At 43.2% G+C, this 21539-nt stretch overlaps 1 protein-coding gene across 1 annotated transcript in view; it reads right to left on the reverse strand.

The window, feature by feature from the left end:
* SLC26A4 (solute carrier family 26 member 4) overlaps window positions 1–17697 on the reverse strand; it is a 50080-nt gene extending 32383 nt beyond the window's left edge. The window contains exons 1-11 of the mRNA XM_060244540.1: window positions 17539–17697; window positions 17000–17139; window positions 16019–16129; window positions 14840–15024; window positions 13520–13684; window positions 12203–12355; window positions 12037–12119; window positions 10628–10775; window positions 7488–7601; window positions 3704–3781; window positions 2137–2232 (exon numbers count right to left, since the gene is read on the reverse strand). Coding sequence (XP_060100523.1) covers window positions 2137–2232; window positions 3704–3781; window positions 7488–7601; window positions 10628–10775; window positions 12037–12119; window positions 12203–12355; window positions 13520–13684; window positions 14840–15024; window positions 16019–16129; window positions 17000–17139; window positions 17539–17693 — 1428 coding nt within the window. The 5' untranslated portion in view covers window positions 17694–17697. The remainder of the gene's footprint in view (window positions 1–2136; window positions 2233–3703; window positions 3782–7487; window positions 7602–10627; window positions 10776–12036; window positions 12120–12202; window positions 12356–13519; window positions 13685–14839; window positions 15025–16018; window positions 16130–16999; window positions 17140–17538) is intronic.
* Window positions 17698–21539: the final 3842 nt, after the last annotated feature.

Raw genomic sequence — 21539 nt, forward strand, 5'->3', positions numbered from 1 at the left:
TTCACCCCCCTCAAAGAGCTCTAACAGGTTAGTGAGACAAGATCTTCCCTTATAGAACCCTTGCTGAGTCTTCCTCTATAGCTTGGGTTTTGATTTAGGGTTGCCAATCCCCAGGTGGGGGCAGGGGATCCCCCGGTTTGGAGGCCCTCCCCCCACTTCAGGGTCATCAGAAAGCGGGGGGATATGTCTGCTGGGAACTCGATTATTCCCTATAGAGACTTATTCCCATAGGAAATAATGAAGAATTGATCTGCAGGTATCTGGGACTCTGGGAGGGCTGTTTTTTTGAGGTAGAGGCACCCAGTTTTCAATATACATCCAGTGCCTCTCCCCAAAATACCCTCCAAGTTTCAAAGGATTGCACCAGGGGGCCCAATTCTATGAGCCCCAAAAGAAGGTACCCCTATCTATTATTTTCTATGGAAGGGAGGTATTTGGAGTTCAATTATGCTTTTCACACCCTTGTTCCTGGCTCCACCCCCAATGTCTCCTGGCTCCACCCCCAATGTCTCCTGGATCCACCCCCAAAGTCCCCAGATATTTCTTGAATTGGACTTGGCAACCCTATTTTGGATTGCAGTTGGATTTTGAACTAAACTTGGAGCTCTACTGCATTTTCAGTTCAGTTTATTTATATGGCCCCACGCCAACCATAAAAGCTTACTATATCGCATTTTCTTTTTTGTTGCTTTTTAAAAAATTAGTTGCTTTGGATCCCCAGTGAAGAGAAAAGTGAGATATAAATATTTAAATAAGGCCATAAATGCAGCAGCTTCCTCACAACCAGCAGGAGGAGTGTCATGGATCCTAGTTGCATGAGGCAGAGATTCTAGGGAGGAATGAGTATGTATATATGTGTTAGGGTTGCCAACCTCCAGGTGGTGGCTGGAAATATCCTGAAATTACAATTTATTTTCAGGCATCAGAAATCAGTTCACCTGGAGAAAATGGCCACTTTGGAACGTGGATTCTATGGCATTATACCCCATTGAAGTCCCTCCCCAAACCCCGGCCACCTCAGGCCCCACCCCCAAAACCCTGAGGTATTCCCTAACCCAGACGCAGCAGCCCTATTGCATAGCATATGAGCATGTTTGGGATATGTGCGGAGGGGATGTGTTTTTCATGCATATCTGCATGCATGAGTGTAGTAACTCAGCTGAGGGATGACTAAGGGAAAAGTCAGAATGGAATATATTTCTTACACAGAGAGGTTTATGGTCACACATAATCACAAAGCAAAGGAGGAGTCTTGTGACACCTCGGAGCCTAACAACATTAATTCTAGCACAAGCATTCATGAGGCAGAGTTTACATCAAGTGTATGAAGCGTACAACAATTAGGCTGATGCATTTATATTAAAGTCTATGGTCATCAGAAATGTGGCAAGGGGAAAGATGTTACAAAGAGAGGCCAGTTTAAAACAAGATCCAATCAAAAGTAGTCTGGAGATCAGTTGTAATTTTGGGAGATCACCAGGCTAAACCTGGAGGTTGACAATCCTACATTGCACTGGTCTACGAACATGGTTCAGAGGTTATGGACTAGTTTGCCTTAAATATCCCTTTATAATTGCATCCAGATTTTAAAAATCTATTGTGAAGCTGTAGTATTGAATGCACAAAGACAGGCAGTTAAGGACAGGTAAATGCAAAAGAAAAAAGAACGAAAGGAAGTATAACATTGCTTTTACTGTACTGTCTTGTACCTTTGTAACTAAACTCTACATTATGGTATGTCATGTCTTAGGCAGAGGGGGTTTTTTGGTATTATTTTCCAGTTCTGTAATCTTAGTCCTATCGCATTGCCTATTAGAAGTCTTTGCAACTTGACTGAATTTATTTTAATATGAACATATGAAGCTGCCTTATACTGAACCAGACCCTTGGTCCATCAAAGTCAGTATTGTCTTCTCAGACTGGCAGTGGCTCTCCAGGGTCTCAAGCTGAGGTTTTTCATGCCTATTTGCCTGGACCCTTTTTTGGAGATGCCAGGGATTGAACCTGGGACCTTCTGCTTCCCAAGCAGATGCTCTACCACTGAGCCACCGTCCCTCCCCAATGTAGTAATCCACTTTGTAATCTGCCTCACAGACCAAGCATACCTCTTTAGAAACAAAATATTAAAGGACTTACAGCATCCGCCTTGCTCTCCCTCCACAAACGAGGGACATCTAACACCTGCATGAACATCCCCTTCAAGTTGGCAATGACAACTGCCGCTAACACAGACTGCAAAGGGGGGAAAAGAGTACGGTAATTAACTATACGTTATTCTAGGAAGACACCAGCAGTGTTTGTGTGAGAGGGAGTGAGTGTTAGTCAAGTAAAGTCAACACAAGTTTAATACGGTCAAAGACCCAATCATAAAAAGGAAAAGGTAACAAATGTCATTAGAGAAGCCAATGTACACAATACAACTTGGGCACAGTATAAAATATTATACAGAAAATATCGGTTTCCATTTCTAATTATAAAACAAAGTTGATTAAAATATTTCATAATCATTTAAGTAGTTTCATCAGTTAATTGTTTGCAGAGTCTAGGGTTGCCAATCCCTAGTTGGGGGCAGGGGATCCCCCAGTTTGAAGGCCCTCCCCCCGCTTCAGGGTCATCAGAAAGTGGGGGAGGATGTCTGCAGGGCTCTCCATTATTTCCTATGGAGACCAGTTCCCATAAGGTATAATGGATAATTGATCTGCAGATATCTGGGGCTCTGGGGGGCTCTTTTTTGAGGTAGAGGCACCAAATTTGCAACATTGCATCTGGTACCTCTCCTCAAAGCACCCACCAAGTTTCAAAAGGATTGGAACATAGAGTACAATTCTATGAGCCCCCAAACGAGGTACCCCTATTCTTCATTATTTCCAATGGAGGGAAGGCATTTAAAAGGTGTGTGATCCCTTTAAATGTGATGGACAGAACTCCCTTTGGAGTTCAGTTATACTTGTCACAGCCTTGTTCCTGGCTCCACCTTCAAATTCTCCTGGCTCCACCCCAAAGTCCCCAGATATTTCTTGAATTGGACCTGGCAACCCTAACAGAGTCTTATAGCCTGTACAGCAAAAGTTGCCGCCTTCACAGTAATTTCCTGGTTCCCATCAACTAAAATCTTATCTAAATAAAAACTAGAATCCCTGCCTGGAAATTGGTCACAAATAGGAACCATATAAGCTGAGGGAATGTTCTGATAGAGTTTTCATTCAAAGAGAATGTGTTCTCTCATCTCTACCCTCCCATCTCCACAAATACATAACTTTTCCTCATAGGGGAGTCTTTGCCTTCTGTGACTGCCGAAGGAAACGTATTTGCTTTCATGAGTGTGGAAGTTCTTCTGTAATTACCTAGGTTTGTCTACATTTTGCAAGTATGGCGTCAGAACTGTTTGATTCAGGTTTTCTATACCTGTAGGATAACATTTAATCTGAGACAAATCGTGTTGTCTTTCGATGTCTAGAATTCTTTGTTTAAGGAAAGGTTTAACTAAACTACCTTTCATCTCCATCATAAACTGTTTAGAGAGCCCATAAGAAACTAATTTAAGCTCAGTTTCTTTAACCCAGTAGGGTGTCACAGAGTATGAGTGTTAGTCAGTTGCTGGAGGACAGAGTGAGGGAGCTTTCTCTTTATTGAAGCAGACCCAAATGTAACAGCAAACTATGACGCTGCATATGTATAAACAATAAGTACAAACACAACATACCTTTTGTAAAGGTTCAAGCAGCTTGCCCAAGGCAACAATGGCAATCAATACAATTCCAGCAGAGATTATGCCAGCAATCTGAGAAGGAGATGGTTTAGACAATCAACCAAACAGATTTCCTATTAGCTATATTTATGCAGTCATAATGCACAGCTTCACTGCCTTTTGTAGGCTAGTTTGGTTTTTCATGTACATTGTTGTTTTTAATTATAGGGACAAATGCAAAAATAATTTAATAACAATACAAGCAAATATCAGTGTTAATTAAGAAGCATGTACTGGTTTGAAATAAATTAGTTTTTGCATGCATATACCAATTCAGATAGACCGACACCAATGTTCCCTCTAAGCTGCAGAATCTTGTGATCAAAAATTCTACTTTGTGAGCTACTGCCATTAAAGTTGTGAGCTACTGCAGGGGTGGCCAACGGTAGCTCTCCAGACGTTTTTTGCCTACAACTCCCATCAACCCCAGCCAGCATGGCCAATGGCTGGGGGTGATGGGAGTTGTAGGCAAAAAAACATCTGGAGAGCTACCGTTGGCCACCCCTGAGCCACTGCATAAATGAGTGTGCTCTGGGGTCATCCTTCCTGAGCTAAGACAAAAATGTGTGTGCTGGAGGCGAAAAGTCTGTGAGCTGGCTCACGCTAACTCAGCTTAGAGGGAACACTGACTGACATGTGTATTTCCTACCTGTGATCACTTTCTTTCTTAGTCTTGATTTAATATGAGGGTGGTAATCAGGTCATCTGAGCTCTCCTACAAAAGCCTGCACAAGCTATCATTAAAACACTAGCGATCTAGTACACACAGTTGGTATCCTGGTCTTTCCAGATGATTGCCTCAAGGCTTCCATATTGAATCTGGGTTCAGACAGACACAGGGCTGGCCTGGCCACTAGACAAATTAGGTGTTTTCCTAGGGTGCCAGCAGGGCGGGGGCACCGAATACAGCCCTCCCCTTAGGCAAATCCCTCCTTTGCCTAAGGGCTGCATTGCTTAGCCTCCTCTTCCCTCCCTTCCCCACCTGGAAAGGCATGGTGCAGTGCCGGGCTTCCTGGGCTCTTTAAAGGTAAAATGGTGCAAGAGGCTTGCGGCTCCTATGCCAGCCCTCTGGCATGAATACTATCAGTGCAGGGTTGAGGGGGCAGCAGCAGCTAGAAGGATGAGCGAGCCGCCAAAAGAGCAGCCACTGCTGCCTCCTCCGCACACAATCCAGGATGTGTCTGTCCAGGGCCGGCCCTAGGGCACACGGCACCCAGGCAGACTTGCCACCCGCTGCCCCTTTCCGCACAGCCACAGAGGGGAGCAGTGAGTCTGTTTGGGGTGCCATGGTGCCCAGGACAGACACACAGTCTGGATAGCCAAGACCAGCCTGATCCTGTCAGAGCTTGACTGCTAAGCAGTGTTGGTCATGGCTGGTGGGTATTTGGATGGGAAACAACCAAAGAACAGCCAGGTTGCTATGAAAAGAAAGCAATGGCAAGCCACCTGTGTTTATCTCTTGCCTTGATAACCCTCTCGGGAGTTGCCATAAGTCAGTAATTAACATGTGGAATTCACCGCTGCAGAAAGTGGTGGAGGCTACAAACATAGACCGCTTTAGGAGGGGATTGGATAAATATCTGGAGCAAAGGGCATCAGTGGCTATTAGCCACAAGGTATAGATGGAACTCTCTGTCCGGGGCAGTGATGCTCTGTATTCTTGGTGCTTGGGGGGCAACAGTGGGAGGGCTTCTGAAGTTCTGGCCCTGCTGATGGGCTTCCTAATGGCACAGAGTGTTTGACTGGATGGGCCATTGGCCGAATCCAACATGGCTTCCCTTATGTTCCTATGACAGGGATTTATTATTATTATTCAGACAGACAAGCTACAGCATTGCCCTGGATAACTTCCCACTTGATTCTTCCCCATGTTAAGGACGGCAGTTGTGTGGGGGTTGCCTTTTAAGTTTTCAGCCTCAGGCATGAACAGTCCTGGGATGAAAAACATCCTGACCTCTACTTGTGGATTTTGCACTTTTTTTCTCGGCTTGTTTCTGGCAAATCGGTTATCTGCATGTTCTTGCATTCACACAACACTTTCACGTGCCATCAAAAACTCTTTCAGTGTGAGTTGAGGACCAGCACGCAGAATTGCAATTTCTGCCTGTGCTGATAGTTCATCTAACCCAGTTATCACAAGCCATAGCGTGTGACAACCAAATGGAAACAGCTTCTATAAATGTATAAGATGCTCAAACTGGACTATTGAAAGTTGGAGACAGAAGCCCTGACCCTGAATCCATCAACTGATTTTATAAGTAGGCTAAAACAGATCTGATGCTGGGAGATGGGCTCTTTTTTTTTTTTAAGAGGAGGCATTCAGAACTCCAGTTTGGACTACAGTGTGGGGAAGGGGATTAGAACCTTTCTCCAGAACTGTTTCCCTGACCTGAAATGGGCCCTAGAAGTTGCCTTTCACCCCACAGGGAAAAACAACAACTCTACAATCAATTTTAGATTAGGAAAACAGCATGGGGGAAGTATAAGAATCTCTCTACCACATTATGCTGTATACATGGGTTCATTCCAGCACTGCAACTCTTTTGGCCCTAAGTTGTAGTAAGGAGTATAGGGATGCCAGCCTCCAGGTGGGACCTGGGGATCCGTCAGAATTTCAGTTCATCTCTGGACTACAGAAGTCAGTTCCCCTGAAGAAAATTTATGCTTTGGAGGGTGGACTGGAATCTGTGGCACTGCACCCCACAGATACCCCTCTCCCCACACTCTGTCCCCAAACTTCCACAAGTTTCCCAACCTAGATCTTGCAATACAGCCCCGCATCCCTTGGCAACTCTATATGCAGACCATAAAAGGATGAAAAGAAGAAGTTGCCCTGTCCTTTCCCATCTTAAGTTTCAGAGACTGGATTTTCTATTATATGCAAAATAAGTGATAGGTAAAAGTTTCTTCTTGTTTTGTGATACTTTTTACCAACTAACCAAAATGTGACAAAGCACTGAGCAAGCTTCCAGATTATCACGGTTCTTGCTCTTTGCTTTTATTTTGGTTTGTCCAAGTAAAATATATAACACTGCCGAAATATATTACACCTATATTACACCTGCAACCTACCTACCTTCCTTTCTTTCTTGCTCTCTTTCTCTCCCTTCCTTCCTTCCTTCCTTCCTTCCTTCCTTCCTTCCTTCCTTCCTTCCTTCCTTCCTTCCTTCCTTCCTTCCTTCCTTCCTTCCTTTCGAAGAGCCCTGCTGGACCAGACAGCTGATTTATCCTGTTTCATACAGTGGACGACTAGTTGCAATGGAGGGCCAACAAAAGGCACAGAGATCATGGCCTTCCCTTGATGTTGCCTCCTACCATTGGTATACGGAGGTTGACTGCAGTCATCATAGCTACTAGCCAGGGATGGGCCTATCCTCCAGAAACTTCTCCAACCCCCTTTTAAAATCATCTGTTGTAATGGAATCACTACACATAAAATATCAATGACTGCCATGGTTTACAGTGTAGAGCTAAGCACTTGACTTCAATGGAGCTAAAAAGGATTAACTCTGTTTAGTAATTTACTATGGTAATTACTTGTTAAGTGAATAAGTACTTCAAGAGCCTCTCCTCATTTTAAGACAGAGAAGAAAGAAACTGGAATCAAGGAAAGCAACAAGCGGTTTCAATATCTCTTTATAAATGCAACATAAAATCATTAATGGGAAAATTTCATCATAATATGGGAATTAGAATGAATTACATTAAAGAAATGGTCATTCTCAACTCAGGAAATTACCTGGGTTTTTCCACCAGTGCTTTCCTGGACTGCTGTACGAGATAATGCTGTTGTGGCAACAAAACATGAAAAAGCTCCTGAAAAAATGTTGCTGATCCCAAAGGCAATGAACTCCTGAAATATTAGATAACTGGTGTAAACAAATATCTCTTTAAAAACAACACATCTCTACGTTACAAGTAATTATTATTTCCTTACAAAATTTCTATAAAATAAGAAAAACGGTGGAGAGCAAAAACAAAACAAAAAATTGAATCAGATTGAACGATACCTGTATGTTGCCTGTATTTGAGCTTAAGACAGTACAGATTTTCTTAACAATGGGATATTCTGAAACAAGTTCCTTTCGTGGACTAGCCAGAGCAGCACAAGATTTCATGTCACATTTTGTTGGAAAGATGCTGCAGGTATATCCACAGACAATATATATTTTAAATATTTATATACTACTTTACAATTTGATGTAAATAAAAACGTTGAGTGTAATTATGAAGAAAAGGAAGGAAGTCAACGCTGTTCACTGTTTAACAAGGGGGGCGGAATTAGAATTTATAGTTTACACTGTTTTATTTGTTCCTGGGCCTTTAATAGTCCAGTTCTAGACACTGTACATAAATTCTACTGCAGGACTATCATGCTTCCTCTACACAGCAGATCTACTTGTGTCTACTCATGTCTGACAAAGAGAGCTTTAACTGTCAAGAGCTTACCCCCCGCAAAATCTCATTCAGCTCTAAGGTGCTACTGGACTCAAATCTAACTGTTCTACTGCACACCAGCATGGCTATGCTCTGAAACTTTCCACAAATGTTTCCTGCTTTTTGAGAGTGAATAGCAGAAAATCATAGTATCTTTTGTGTCTTAAAATGTTTCAGTTTTGTGTATCAGTTCAGTGGGAGCTTTTAAAGATTATGACAGTGCAGTAGCATAATAAAGTGCCAAGTAATTTTGCACAGATAAACAAGGTATACTGAATAACCTAAGACAGAGTTCTCAAATTAATTTTCTTCTATGTTTAAATAGTGCAACCAGACCGGGCCCCAGACCTCTGCAGCTCTCCCGAGACTCGGAAGGCCGCTAGGGGGTTCTTCCCAGGGGATCCAGTCTATGCAAAGAAATTTGCGAGCAGGCCAGAGTGGATACCAGCCCGAATGCTGCGGGTCACTGGGTCCCGCTCATATGAGGTCTTGTCAGAGGAGGGTCAACTCCTCCGCAGACACATAGACCAGCTGCACCGTCACACCCTGCTGGAAGAACCGGCAGGGCCTGGGGGAGCGGGGAGATCGCTGAAACACCACCGGTGGCCACCCCGCCAGTGCCGGCCTTGCTGACGGAGAAGCCTCTCCCCTCTCCAGCGGGGGTGCGGGGCAGTCCCAGACATGGCCGCAGGCACAAGACAGCGTTATTCCAGCCTCACCCCACAATGAGGAACCAGCAGCCCCGGATGCAACAGCCGCTCCAGTTCCTCAGATTGAACCTTGGCTGTCACACAGGGAGCAGTGGCCACCCACTTATTTAAAAGACTATGTATCTTGAACGGGGTGGGGGGGGAGGAGTGTTGTGTCTTGCATTTTGGTCCCTGAATTTCCAACACAGCGTGACTGCGTGCGCACAGAGGTGACCAGTGGGAAACCATGGGTTGCCTGACGTAAGGACCAAACGCACTCTGTCTATTAAGAACTGTGGTGGGAAATTTAACTGGCCAGGATTGGACCTGGCCAGGAAGGGGGTTGTTCCGGGAAATGTATATATTGGGGACCCGGACCCGCTATGTTGCCTTTGTGATGTACTAGCCAATAAGGTATGTTGCCTTCTAAACATCTCGGAACTCAGTACATTACAGCTTCCCCCCCCCTCCTTTAAATACCCCAGCGGGGGGGGGGGAGGCAAATCGCCTGCCTTTGCCCTCTCCCGGCAGGTGGGGAGACATCATTTCCTGTCTCCCAGCTCCACCCCCAAAGTCTCCTGGCTCCACCCCCAAATTTTAGTGGGCCAGGAAGGAGCAGTGTAAAGATAAGCAGGCCACAGGAGGGGGGGAGTTTGGAAAACCCTGCTATAGGGTATAATGGGGGGGGTGTGTGTTTTGAGGCAGAGGCACCAAATTTTCTGCATAGCATTCAGTGCCTCTCTTCAAAACACCTTCCAAGTTTCCAAAAGATTGGACCAGGGGGTCCAATTCTATGAGCCCCAAAAGAAGGTGCCCCTATCCTTCATTATTTCCAAAGGCATTTAAAAGGCATGCAGTCAATTTGAATGTGATTGCCAGAACTCCCTTTAGAGTTCATTCGTGCTTGTCACACCCTTGCTCCTGGCTCCACCCCCAAAGTCTCCTGGTTCTACCCCCAAAGTCCTCAGATATTTCTAAAGTCAGATCTGGCAACCCTATTCTCAAGTGCTTGATAAAGAACTTATGCTAAGCAGAGTTACACTCTTTGAAGCCCACTTGGCTTCAACTCACTCTGTTTAGGATTGCACTGTAAAAAACTACTTATGTATAACAGTTGTAAAGAGAAAATTTCAGCTGTATTCTACATACTCCAAATATGACAGCCCAAAACGGCTTCCCATGTCAAGCTTCCCCTCTTCTAGTGATAAGTCTTGAACGGTCTTGTGTGACATGTCATTCCCCCCACAACAGCAGTCAGAGAGTAATGTGATACTTTTTCACAACTACACATCTTGTGCTCCCTCTTCCTAGCCTATCTTTTAATTGCTGGGTCTAGGTTTTTATATATATGTATTTTACTTATGGTTTTAAATTCGTTTTATTATTGTTTTATAATTTTCTGCTTTTAATTGTTAGCTGCCTTGATAGTCCCGATCAGACAGAAAAGCAGAATATACGTTCTGTAAATAAATAAATAAATAATTTATGGGGGAGAAGAGGGAAACTGGAAGGGGGGGGGGAACTGTCATTTTCACCGGTTGCACTGGGTGTGTTGTCTTTTCTAGTTTTGCCCTCAGTCATCTTGTGAAATCGTTCACTGTTCAAACACATTTAATGAAGTTTATTTTTCTCCATACATAATTGAAGTAACTTTAAATGCAAAATGCCTGCAATACACTACACACATAAATTAATCGTTTTCCTCAACAGATAAATGAGCTTTCTTTCAAAAAGGCGATCCGGTTCTACATACCTGGTTTCCATCAATAGCGTAGTCATATTTAGTTGCATACACTTTGCCTACAGAGACAGCTATTGCATATGCAACGATAGCAATGGAAAAAGCAGAGGCCATCATACCGCCAAACATACTGACAGCTGGAGGTTCGGGAGGTAAGAACCTAAAAAATATTTATTTGACAAATGAATAAATAAATTTATAAATAAATATAGATATGTAGGCACTCCACAAATACTTAGTACGCACCCTTTGATTTGCTTGACTTGTAATTAATGCATTTCCTTGCTTCACGGAGGGGGGGGGAAGCAATTTAGGAAAAAAATATGTCCCATCATCCCCCTCCATGCACTGCATAAACTACACACTGTCCAAAAGCTTTATTGTAGAAATAACAGATCTCTTTTCTGCTTTCAGATGAAAGTCATGCAACATAATCACTTGTAATATGAAAAGTATGTGCTTGATAAACACTTTGTCATAAAGCCATGTTCAGTTGCTACAATTTGAGCCATAAGAGAAGACTGCACAGTGCACAATCCTTTTGATACGCACACTCATCATTTTGTGTAAATAAAACAATGCACGTATTTTCCACTATGGTACAGAGTTTTGATCATATGTGTTTACACATACAGACACTATCAAATATATCCTTTGCCCCGTTCATCCAAAATAGCAATTACACCAATCAGGAGGATTGTGGATAGCACATTCTTCTGTTATGTGAAATTGAAGCACCTAAATCGTAACGACTGAACACGATGTAAATTAGTAGTGGGGACAGTGGAACAGCACATGTCTGCTTCCACTCACCACAAGTTTTCCAGTAGATAGATCCAAATAGGCAGCCGTGTTGGTCTGAAGTAGTAGAACAAAATAAGAGTCGATTGCACCTTTAAGACCAACTTAGTTTTATTCAGAACGTAAGCTTTCGTGCGCATGCACACGAAAGCTTACGTTCTGAATAAAACTAAGTTGGTCTTAAAGGTTCAATCGACTCCTGTTTTGTTCCACAAGTTTTCATGTTATTGATAAGGTATGCCCATATTTAGAGTTCTACATGCTTACACCCAATAGTACATGATCCTTGCCCCTGCCCCAAAAGTACCAAAAATGGAGAATCCTTCTCTCTTTCCCTTTCCCATTCCCTCTAGGCGCACACTTTATATTTTGCCAACACTCATAAGGAAATAACATATTAACCAATATAAACCTTCTATGGGAATACCATACATGATTCAGTTTTGTCCTATATACGCTCCAACTGCAGCAAAAAAGCCACTGCTTGATCTTTATGCATAATTGCATATACAGATAAACATGTTTCCCAGCATCCTTATATTAAAATATGTTTAGCAGCCTTATTATTGCCTTTAATAGTAAAACATTAGTGCATATTTAGCAACACTGGCTGCACTTACCCACTAGGAATACTTTTAACAATGCCGGCATTGTATTTTTTCTCCAGATCAACACCATATGAAATCCCAGCTGCTACGATAGTCTGGAATCAAAAGATAGATGATATGTAGAAAACTGGTAGTGTTCCATCGCCCAACCCACCATTTGCATTAACTTTTTGCTTACCACAATCACTTCTATAGGAATAGGAATAGGAATCTTATGTCTGAACCGATCATTTATTTCCTTGACTACCATACAGATAACAATGGTCAACAAGCCAGCAATGAGATCCGCAATGTTGGTGGTCCCAATGTTCTCAAATATTTCAACAAGGGTCTAGAGAGAAAGACAGACGATGCTAAATAATTTTATTTAAAATAAAAAATGAGACCATCGTCCAAAAACATCTGGTATGTTCAGACAAGGTCAGAAGCTGTCTGTTTAGGAGCCTGTGACTGGAGTGCAATGCATAAAACTTGAAATTAAATTCAATGATTTTAATGGGACTTACTTCCAAGTAAATGAGCATAAGCAACTATGAATTTTAAAACAGGTTTGCAATTGTATCTATATGTTTTTGAAAACACAAGGTCCCAAAGCAAGGTTATAGGGTTCCCAGGTCCTCCCTATAGGCACACTAGGGTTGCCAGCCTCCAGGTGGGGCCTGGAGATCTCCTGGCAGAGAGCAGCCTCCTGGAGAAACTGCAAAACATACCATTTATATATACTACTTGAGACAATATAATATCCATAATATAAGTCCACCTTGTCATTTCAAGCACAATAATACATAAATCACAATAGCCAAATTTCCAGGACTCTGTGTAGACAATGTATCGTTAAATTCACGTGCTCTTTACTATAAACGCATCCAACTTAAATGTAAATGGCCCACAGTCAGCAAAAATAACTGTCAGGTGTTCTGAGCTGTGCACTTGAAGGAAATTCCACAGAAGCCCAAAAATGAGAGAGAAAGAGAACTTGTCCTTTCCGGAAATTCACGACGGTTTTGATGTCCTTCGTCTGCTCAGTCCCTTATAAATTCACAACCATTCCAATCCAAACGGAGCCACAGAGCACCTCTCTTATATATGGATCAACACACACTCTTCAAAGTATCTGCACATGGCAACCCTACCTCCCTCATTCCCCATCAGTGCCCGGGGGGGGGGGGGCTGGCATCCTTATCTCACCCTGTGCAAGGTGGGTAGGGATCACGGATGCTGCAGAAGCCCCAGATGGGGCAGCTGCAGCAACAGCAGAAGCCTGCTCTTCTTCTTTCCTCCCATCCTTTGAGGCAGTTGGGGCTTCCCCAAGTGTGAGGCTGGGCCGGCTGTCCCTGTTGTCCATTCATTAGCTATGACCACCCAAGTGAACTTTATGGCAACATGGAGATTTGATGTCAGGTCTCCCTAATCCTAGCGACTATCTAACCACAACACCACATTGGTTCTAATAGTATGCCATAGGAGGAAGGCCAATTTAGCAAGACACACTTACGTAGATTATGGAAAGAACTCCATTATAATTTTTGGTTGAAACATTTAAGACTATTTTCAGCTGTGAAACGAACACTTGAAAAGCAGCTGCAGTTGTAAAGCCTCCGACCAGTGGATCAGCAAGGTATCTTACAATGAAACCGATCTGAAGAGCTCCAAGCACTAGCTGGTCAAAAATGAAAACACAAAGTTAGTCTCCCAACAGGTAAGGAATGTAAAAACTAATTAAACCATATTAAAAATCATCTCTAACGTAGGCTGATATAACAGTAAATTTCATTATGACTTTAGAGTCAGTTTACTACCATGTCATCCTCAGTTTAATAGATCCAGGCGGGCAGCCATGTTGGTCTGAAGAGTAGAACAAAGCAGAAGTCAAGTAGTACCTTTAAGACCAACAAACTTTTATTCAGAACGTAAGCTTTCGTGTGCATGCACACTGCTTCAGACGAGGAATGAGGCACAGTAAGCAGAGCCACATATAGCTTGTGGGGTTTAGAATGTAAAGTGGAACAAAGTTAAAATTCAATAGCAGACTGTTGCTTTGAACATATGAACATATGAAGCTGCCTTATACTGATTCAGACCCTTGGTCCATCAAAGTCAGTATTGTCTACTCAGACTGGCAGCGGTTCTCCAGGCTTTGACCCAGAATAGAATAATTAACAGACATTCTGACACGTTACTGTTTTATTGGTTTCCCACGCTAATGCAACCCAGATAAAAGGTTTTCTGAATTTGTTAATTCTACTATTCTGCTATTTCATTTTAACTTTGTACCACTTTGCATTCTAAACCCCACCAGCTATATGTAGCTCTGCTTACTGTACCTCATTCCTTGTCTGAAAAAGTGTGCATGCACATGAAAGCTTACATTCTGAATAAAAGTTTGTTGGTCTTAAAGGTGCCACTTGACTCCTGCTTTGTTCAACAACAAATGACAGCTTTTCTTGCAACTGATAGACCTTCCCACATCCGCAAGACACTGGGAACCCTTGAATTTAAACTTTTGATTGCAGAACTCAGGCCTTTCCCCCATTTTTAACCCATTTAAATAAATGTAAAAAATAGTGTAATAGTATTATCAAGCTATGCAAAACTGTAAACGTGACGCAAACAAACTTTTGTATTATAATTTTAATATTTCGAACATATTCTAGCTCTAGCTGACAGAAGTATATGAAGTGTCGCTAATGGATTTTTTTAAAAAAAAATTCCAGTTCAGTTCAAATACAGTTCAGTTCAAATACAAATTCCAGTCCAGTTCAAATACAGCGGAACAGCAAACATGTTTTGAGACAACTTCAGCCAGTGTTGTTACCTGTATAATGCCAACCAGAAATGTGATGGTGCTGGCAATTAGCACTCTCTCTGCATCTCTGGCTTCAATGTCTACAACTGTTTTGTTCAGCCCCGTCGTATTGCTGTCGAGCATGAGAAAATTTTCATCGGGGGCCATGCTCAGAACTACGGAGCCAACCATCAAACTGACCACAGGAAAAGGGCCTGTTCAAAGGAAACTTACATTATATACAGACGTGAAATTTATATGTTAATATTCTCAAAAGCAATTAACAACTTGTATATTAATATTCTCAAAAGCAATGAACAATAAAAATAAATATCTTCGGGCCAAATTAGATGTTATGGCATCCACGGGTGTGCCCCATGGACACCATCTTCCTTTTAAAATGCCACGGGGGCCCGATCCTGTTGGGCTATGGTGCAGTGGAGCCAGGTGATCTTGTTTCTCCCATAATGCCTCTTTTCAAGTGCTGAAAAAAGCCAATTTCAGCACTTTAAAAGGTGTGCGGGGGTGCAGACAAGACTTCCTGGTTTCTCTGTGCTCCAGGTCTGATCAGGATCAGGCCTTCATGGCATTTTTTAACATCCAAATTCAGCTTCAAAATGCCATTGGTGATCCTGGGTCAGCCTCATGGATTCTGTAACCTTATTTGGATGCCACTGTTTCAATCCAACAGAGGATTTCCACAGGCGGAAAGGGAGTGATATTTTCTGTTTCTCCCCTCATGCTGTAGAGATCCAATTCCTCCACAAACTATTCCAGGGAGCAGCATTTTATAGGCCATTTGGGGTTACAAAAGGGAGAGAGAAGCAAGAAAGTAATGATCCATTGATGGAAATCCCTTTTGCGGGTCAGCCTTGTGTACAGCTGAAGCAATAGTCTCCACCAGTTAGTCTGAACTAGCAATATCCTGGCATTATGTCCAGGTCTGAATAAATCCAACTGATTCCACTGGCAGAAGAGACAGAAGCTGTGTAACTTACTCCTGATACTAATTGCTGAATTCCAGCACTAGTAAGGGAAGAGGACACAGGTAATGAAAATGATCCCTCTGCATACAGCAGAATTCAGAAACCATAAAATTACACCAACATAAAAATCTACGGTAGCAGATTCATTTTTCTAAGAGACTTAACACTTAAGTACTAACATCTTCAAAGAATGCTGAAGTTAAAATTGGAAGTATACAGTTACCAACTGAGATGTGTCTTGATGTTCCCAGAAAGAAATATGTTAGGATGGGGAAAAAAGCAGAGTAGAGGCCATAACCAACAGGGACTGCAGCCAGCAATGCATAAGCTAAGCCTGAAATAATAAAGAATTTATGGTTTTAAATTCTCATTTTGTAATTAACTCTTTACATCTATATACAGCTCCTATTGCTAGAAATGCAGTTGTCTTTCTTTGCATTGTAGGTATAACTGCATTTGTTCCTTTTTTTGAAATCTTGCTGCACAGAACCTGAACTATAACTCTAGTTAATGACAATTCTAGTTGGGTATCTTTTGAAATCTTGCTGCACAGAACCTGAACTATAACTCTAGTTATTGACAACTCTAGTTGGGTATCTTGGGTAGATGACAATTTTGTAAGTAGTCAAAAATTCAATCCGATCCCAATCATGCTTTCATGCTTACTCAGTCAGAAGTAAGTCTCATTGGTTCAAGTGGAATTTATGTTCTAAGGCTGCAATTTTAAATCTGAAGACGGGGGAGAGCTTTAGTCCAATAACTCTAGACAAAGTTCCAGTTCTAGTGATTCAGCCAGGCTAATCTTGCCCAAAACATTTTCACCTTTCTGATGTGTATTAGCTGAAAACTATAGATGATGACTTACAAAATGCAGTGATAGGTAAATGCTTAAAGGAATGACAGAGAATGGCTATATGGATACATTGGGTCCTTCTGAATGACTACAAGGATCTAATGATTTTCTAAAGGACCACTGGAAAGGTATAAAACACAGCAGGAATTATTGACTATTTTATTTATTTATTTATATTAAGATTTATACCCCGCCCTTCTCACCTAAGTGTCTCAGGGCGGCTTACAACATAATAATTCAAACACTTCAGTTTAAAACATTTAAAAATACAAAGGGGCTAGAGCCCTGACAGAGTTTTTAAAAATTGCTTTCATAATAATAATTAAGAAAAATAGCCAAGTCTCTTCTTACCTTGCAAAGTAGCCACAAGTCCAGTACTGACTCCAGAAATTATATCACTGAGTAGCCATTCCTTCACCCTGTATTTAGGCAGCCACTCCAGAATAGGGAAGAAGGTCTTGGTTATCTGAAGGGCTCTTTTTTTGGAACAGCTGCCAATGACAAAACATTCAATTGCTAGTGGTGGACACTGAGAAGGTTTCAGCTTTTCTCTACTTTAGGGCTGCCAGGTCCTCACTGGCCACCAGCAGGGGAATGAGGGGGTAAGGTTGCCAGATCCAGGTTGGGAAACTCCTGGCAATTTGGAGTTGGAGCCTGGGAAGAACGGGGACATCATCAGGATACAATGTAATAGAGTCCACACTCCAAAGCACCAATATTCTCCAGAGGAAATAATCTCTGTAGTCTGGAGATGACCTGTAATTCCAGGGGATCTCCAGGTCCCACCTGGAGGCTGGCATCTCTACTCCATCACCATATTTTGATCAAGGATTCTGAAAGTCCCTGAATGCCACTTTCCTCCTCCCCCCAGGAAGTATGATATATGTAACCTGCAAGCTTGCTGTGCTCGTTCCTGGAGAGTTCTAGATGGTCCTAGAATGCGCTCATTATTCTCTTGGAAGTCAGGTTCATTGTAAATGGGACGGGTGACCACATAATGTCTGAGATCTGAGAGCAATCCATCAGCCCCACCACCAGCTGCCATGCCCCCACCTACAGGTGAAAAAAAAAATGGAAACGGAGCAGTATTTGCAAAGCACACAAATGTCTAAAGCACCCTCTTAGCTTATCCTACACCTGGACTGTCCAGGTAAATTCATCCAATTGCTGCAAAGTCCAACACTTCTTCCTCTGTCTTGGCTGCAGAAGGTAATCTTCGACAGTTTTGTCATCCACAGGAACCCCAGTTCAAGTCCCTCTCCTTCCCTACAGGAGTTAACTGTGAAAACTTGGGTCTCTTCACCTATTACAAATGTCAACAATGTGTAGTACTTTTCTTGAAAATATTTAATTTTTAATATTTATATTTCACTCATTAGTACCCATATTTACGATCCCAGATATTTCTTTTCCCCCCACATACCTTTTATATAAAAGGTCTGCCTAATGAGGAACTATTAAATCACATCTGAGGAAGTGGGCTCAAGTACCTCAAATCTTATGTTGGAATTAGAAACCATAGTTAATATGTAAGATACTACTAGACTCTAATAATAATAATAATAATAATAAATTTTATTTATACCCCGCCCTCCCCTGCCGAAGCAGGCTCAGGGCGGCTAACAATACGGTGACCAATGGTACACCAACAATAAAACAGTTACATTAAAAACATTAAATTAAACATTAAATTAACCTTAAAAACCAGAATTAAAACAATTAACTAAAACATTTTTGACGCTATCCTTGACACTCTTCTAGTTGATGTTGATGGCGGATTTCAGTTATTCATAAGCTAATTTAAAAAGGGTGGTCTTGCAGGCCCTGCGGAACTGATCAAGGTTCCGCAGGGCCCGCACCTCCTCTGGGAGTTGGTTCCAGAGATGTGGGGCTGCGGCCGAAAAGGCCCGAGAGCGAGTATTCTGTAGTTTAATTTGTCTTGGCCCAGGGGTAGTCAGTCTGTTCTTTCCTACTGACCTCAGTGCTCTCTGGGGTTCATACGAGGAGAGACGGTCCTTCAGGTAGGCTGGTCCTCGGCCATATAGGGCTTTATGCAACCCTGACCTGAATGTCCCAGGCTGGCCCAGTCTTATCAGATTCTAGATGCTACACGTGGTTTTTCCTGGTTAATACTTGAATGGGAGAGCACCAAGGAAGTCCAGGGCTTCTATACAAAGGCAGGCAATGGAAAACTACCTTTGTTTGTTTCTTGTCTTGAAAATCCTGCAAGTTCACCATAAGTCAACTGCAACCAGAAAGCACTTTACACCCAGATTCTAAGAATTCAGTAGTCCTTTAAAGACTAACAAGATTTCATTTCAGTAATTTCGCTTTCCTTTTATTTATTTAAAATACTTATCTCTCTCCTTATTTCTTTAGACCTAGGCTCAAGGAAGCTAACAACGCAACCATGTTGCAAGGACACAAAAATCTGAGTCCATTAAGATATAAAAGCATGGATTAAAATACATAGATTAAAATGCAACCAAATCTGCTAAAGCAGTTCACCATCCATCAAATACCATCCGAAGCAGAACTCTTTTGCAACCCTTCTTGCAGTACAAGCAAACCTAGTCTGACACATCCACCAGATTGGCTTTTTTTTTCACTTTTAAGGTGCCACCAGCCTCCAGGAATCTAATTTAAAAAGCTAGCAAGTTTTGATCCAGCATGCACATATTTCTGACTGTAGGCTCTACTCCATGAACACTTGAACATGAACATATGAAGCTGCCTTCTACTGAATCAGACCCTTGGTCCATCAAAGTCAGTATTGTCTTCTCAGACTGGCAGCAGCTCTCCAGGGTCTCAAGCTGAGGCTTTTCAGACCTATTTGCCTGGACCCTTTTGGGGGGATGCCAGGGATTGAACCTGGGACCTTCTGCTTCCCAAGCAGATGCTCTACCACTGAGCCACCGTCCCTCCCCCTGATGATAACTTATGATAATTTTTTTTTAAAGTCTGTATCCCCAGACTCGGAGGAAGGCAGATGCTTGTCTCTTCGCTCCTACTAACGCTAAGTTGTTTGAGTCTTCTAACTTTTATCTTGCCTTGACAGAAGGAATTGTTTTTTAAATAATCTTCTCCTATCGCCTCACTTTTAATATTCGGTGCCTCTGTTTTGTCTTTCCCAAGCTCTGGCTGTTTAATGCAAAAAAAAAACACCTGTCTGCAGGGTTCTACTAGATTCCAGGATTGTAGTGGCATTTTTTAAAAACAACAATACTTTATTCCAGTATAAACCCCGTTTACACTTGCATCTGATGTAGCGGACTCTAATCCACACAAAAAAAAATCATGCTGATTTTTTTTTTTTAAATAAAAGGTGCTGCTGCACTCCAGGAACCTAGCGGCGCTTTAAAGACTTGCATCCCGGAATGCAAATATCCCAGAATTTTGAGAGCGTGCCTCTGCAGAAGCGGCTTCTAGTCCATGACATTTTATGCCAGATTTTTGCTGGCGTCGTCCCTGCAGCTCCCTGCCAGGAGACGGTCCCGCTAGGTGCCCCGGGCCACTTCGCCTGCCCCAAGAAGTCCCTCCGCGGCCTTGATTGCCTCTGAGCGCGCAAAGCAACGGGGGGCATTTCTTCCTGCAGAGGAAAAGCGGCGGCAGCTCCCGACAAGTTGCGGGGTGGGGGGTTTTCTGGAAGCCCCCAGGCGCTTCGGGTCCCCCTGGCTGAGACCAGAGCCTCGGCGGGCCCCCAGCTCTCTCCCGCCCCTGCAGCCAGCCCCAGCAGCCTCCCCTCCCGCGGCCGCTTGCAAGGAGCGCTGCCCTGACCCTGGGCTCCTCGGCCACCTGGTGCGCCACGGCGCCTTACCTGAGCCCGCTGCTCCCGCCGCTGCACCGAACCCGCGGGCGGCATTTATACGGCCCCAGCCAGCCTCGGCCGCTCTGCCTTTATTTACAGGGCAACAGAAGCGCCGCGACCGAGTTCTGCCGCCGCCTTTCCCCTCCTGCTGGAGCCAGGCGCCTGAAGCGGGGAACGGGGAGAGCAAGCTAGGGTTGCCAATCCCCAGGTGGGGGCTGGGATCCCCCGGTTTGGAGGCCCTCCCCCCGCTTCAGGGTCAGCAGAAAGCGGGGGGAGGGGAGGGGAATGTCTGCTGGGAACTCTGTTATTCCCCATAGAGGCTTATTCCCATAGGAAATAATGAAGAATTGATCCATGGGGATCTAGGACTCTGGGAGGGGGCTGTTTTTTGAGGTAGAGGCACCACATTTTCATTATAGCATCCAGTGCCTCTCCCCAAAATACCCCCCCCCCCAAGTTTCAAAAGGATTGGACCAGGGGGCCCAATTCGATGAGCCCCAAAAGAAGGTATCTTTAGCTTGGAGAAACGTCGACTGCGGGGTGACATGATAAGAGGTTTGCAAGATGATGCATGGGATGGAGAAGGTAGAGGAAGAAGTCCTTTTCTCCCTTTCTCACAATACAAGAACTCGTGGGCATTTAATGGAATTGCTGGTCATGTTAAAACAGATAAAAGGAAGTACTTCTTCACCCAAAGGGTGATTAACGTGTGGAATTCACTGCCACAGGAGGTGGTGGCGGCCACAAGCATAGCCACCTTCAAGAGGGGGGTTAGATAAAAATATGGAGCAGAGGTCCATCAGTGGCTATTAGCCACAGTGTGTATATGTGTGTGTATATATAATTTTTTTTGGGCCACTGTGTAACACAGAGTGTTGGACTGGATGGGCCATTGGCCTGATCCAACATGGCTTCTCTTATGTTCTTATGTACCCCTATCCATTATTTTCTATGGAAGGAAGGTGTTTGGAGTTCAATTATGCTTGTCACACCCTTGTTCCTGGCTCCGCCCCCAATGTCTCCTGACTCCACCCCCAATGTCTCCTGGATCCACCCCCAAAGTCCCCAGATATTTCTTGAATT

This window comes from Heteronotia binoei, chromosome 8, assembly GCF_032191835.1.
Source record: "Heteronotia binoei isolate CCM8104 ecotype False Entrance Well chromosome 8, APGP_CSIRO_Hbin_v1, whole genome shotgun sequence".
In the NCBI taxonomy this organism is placed as follows: domain Eukaryota; kingdom Metazoa; phylum Chordata; class Lepidosauria; order Squamata; family Gekkonidae; genus Heteronotia; species Heteronotia binoei.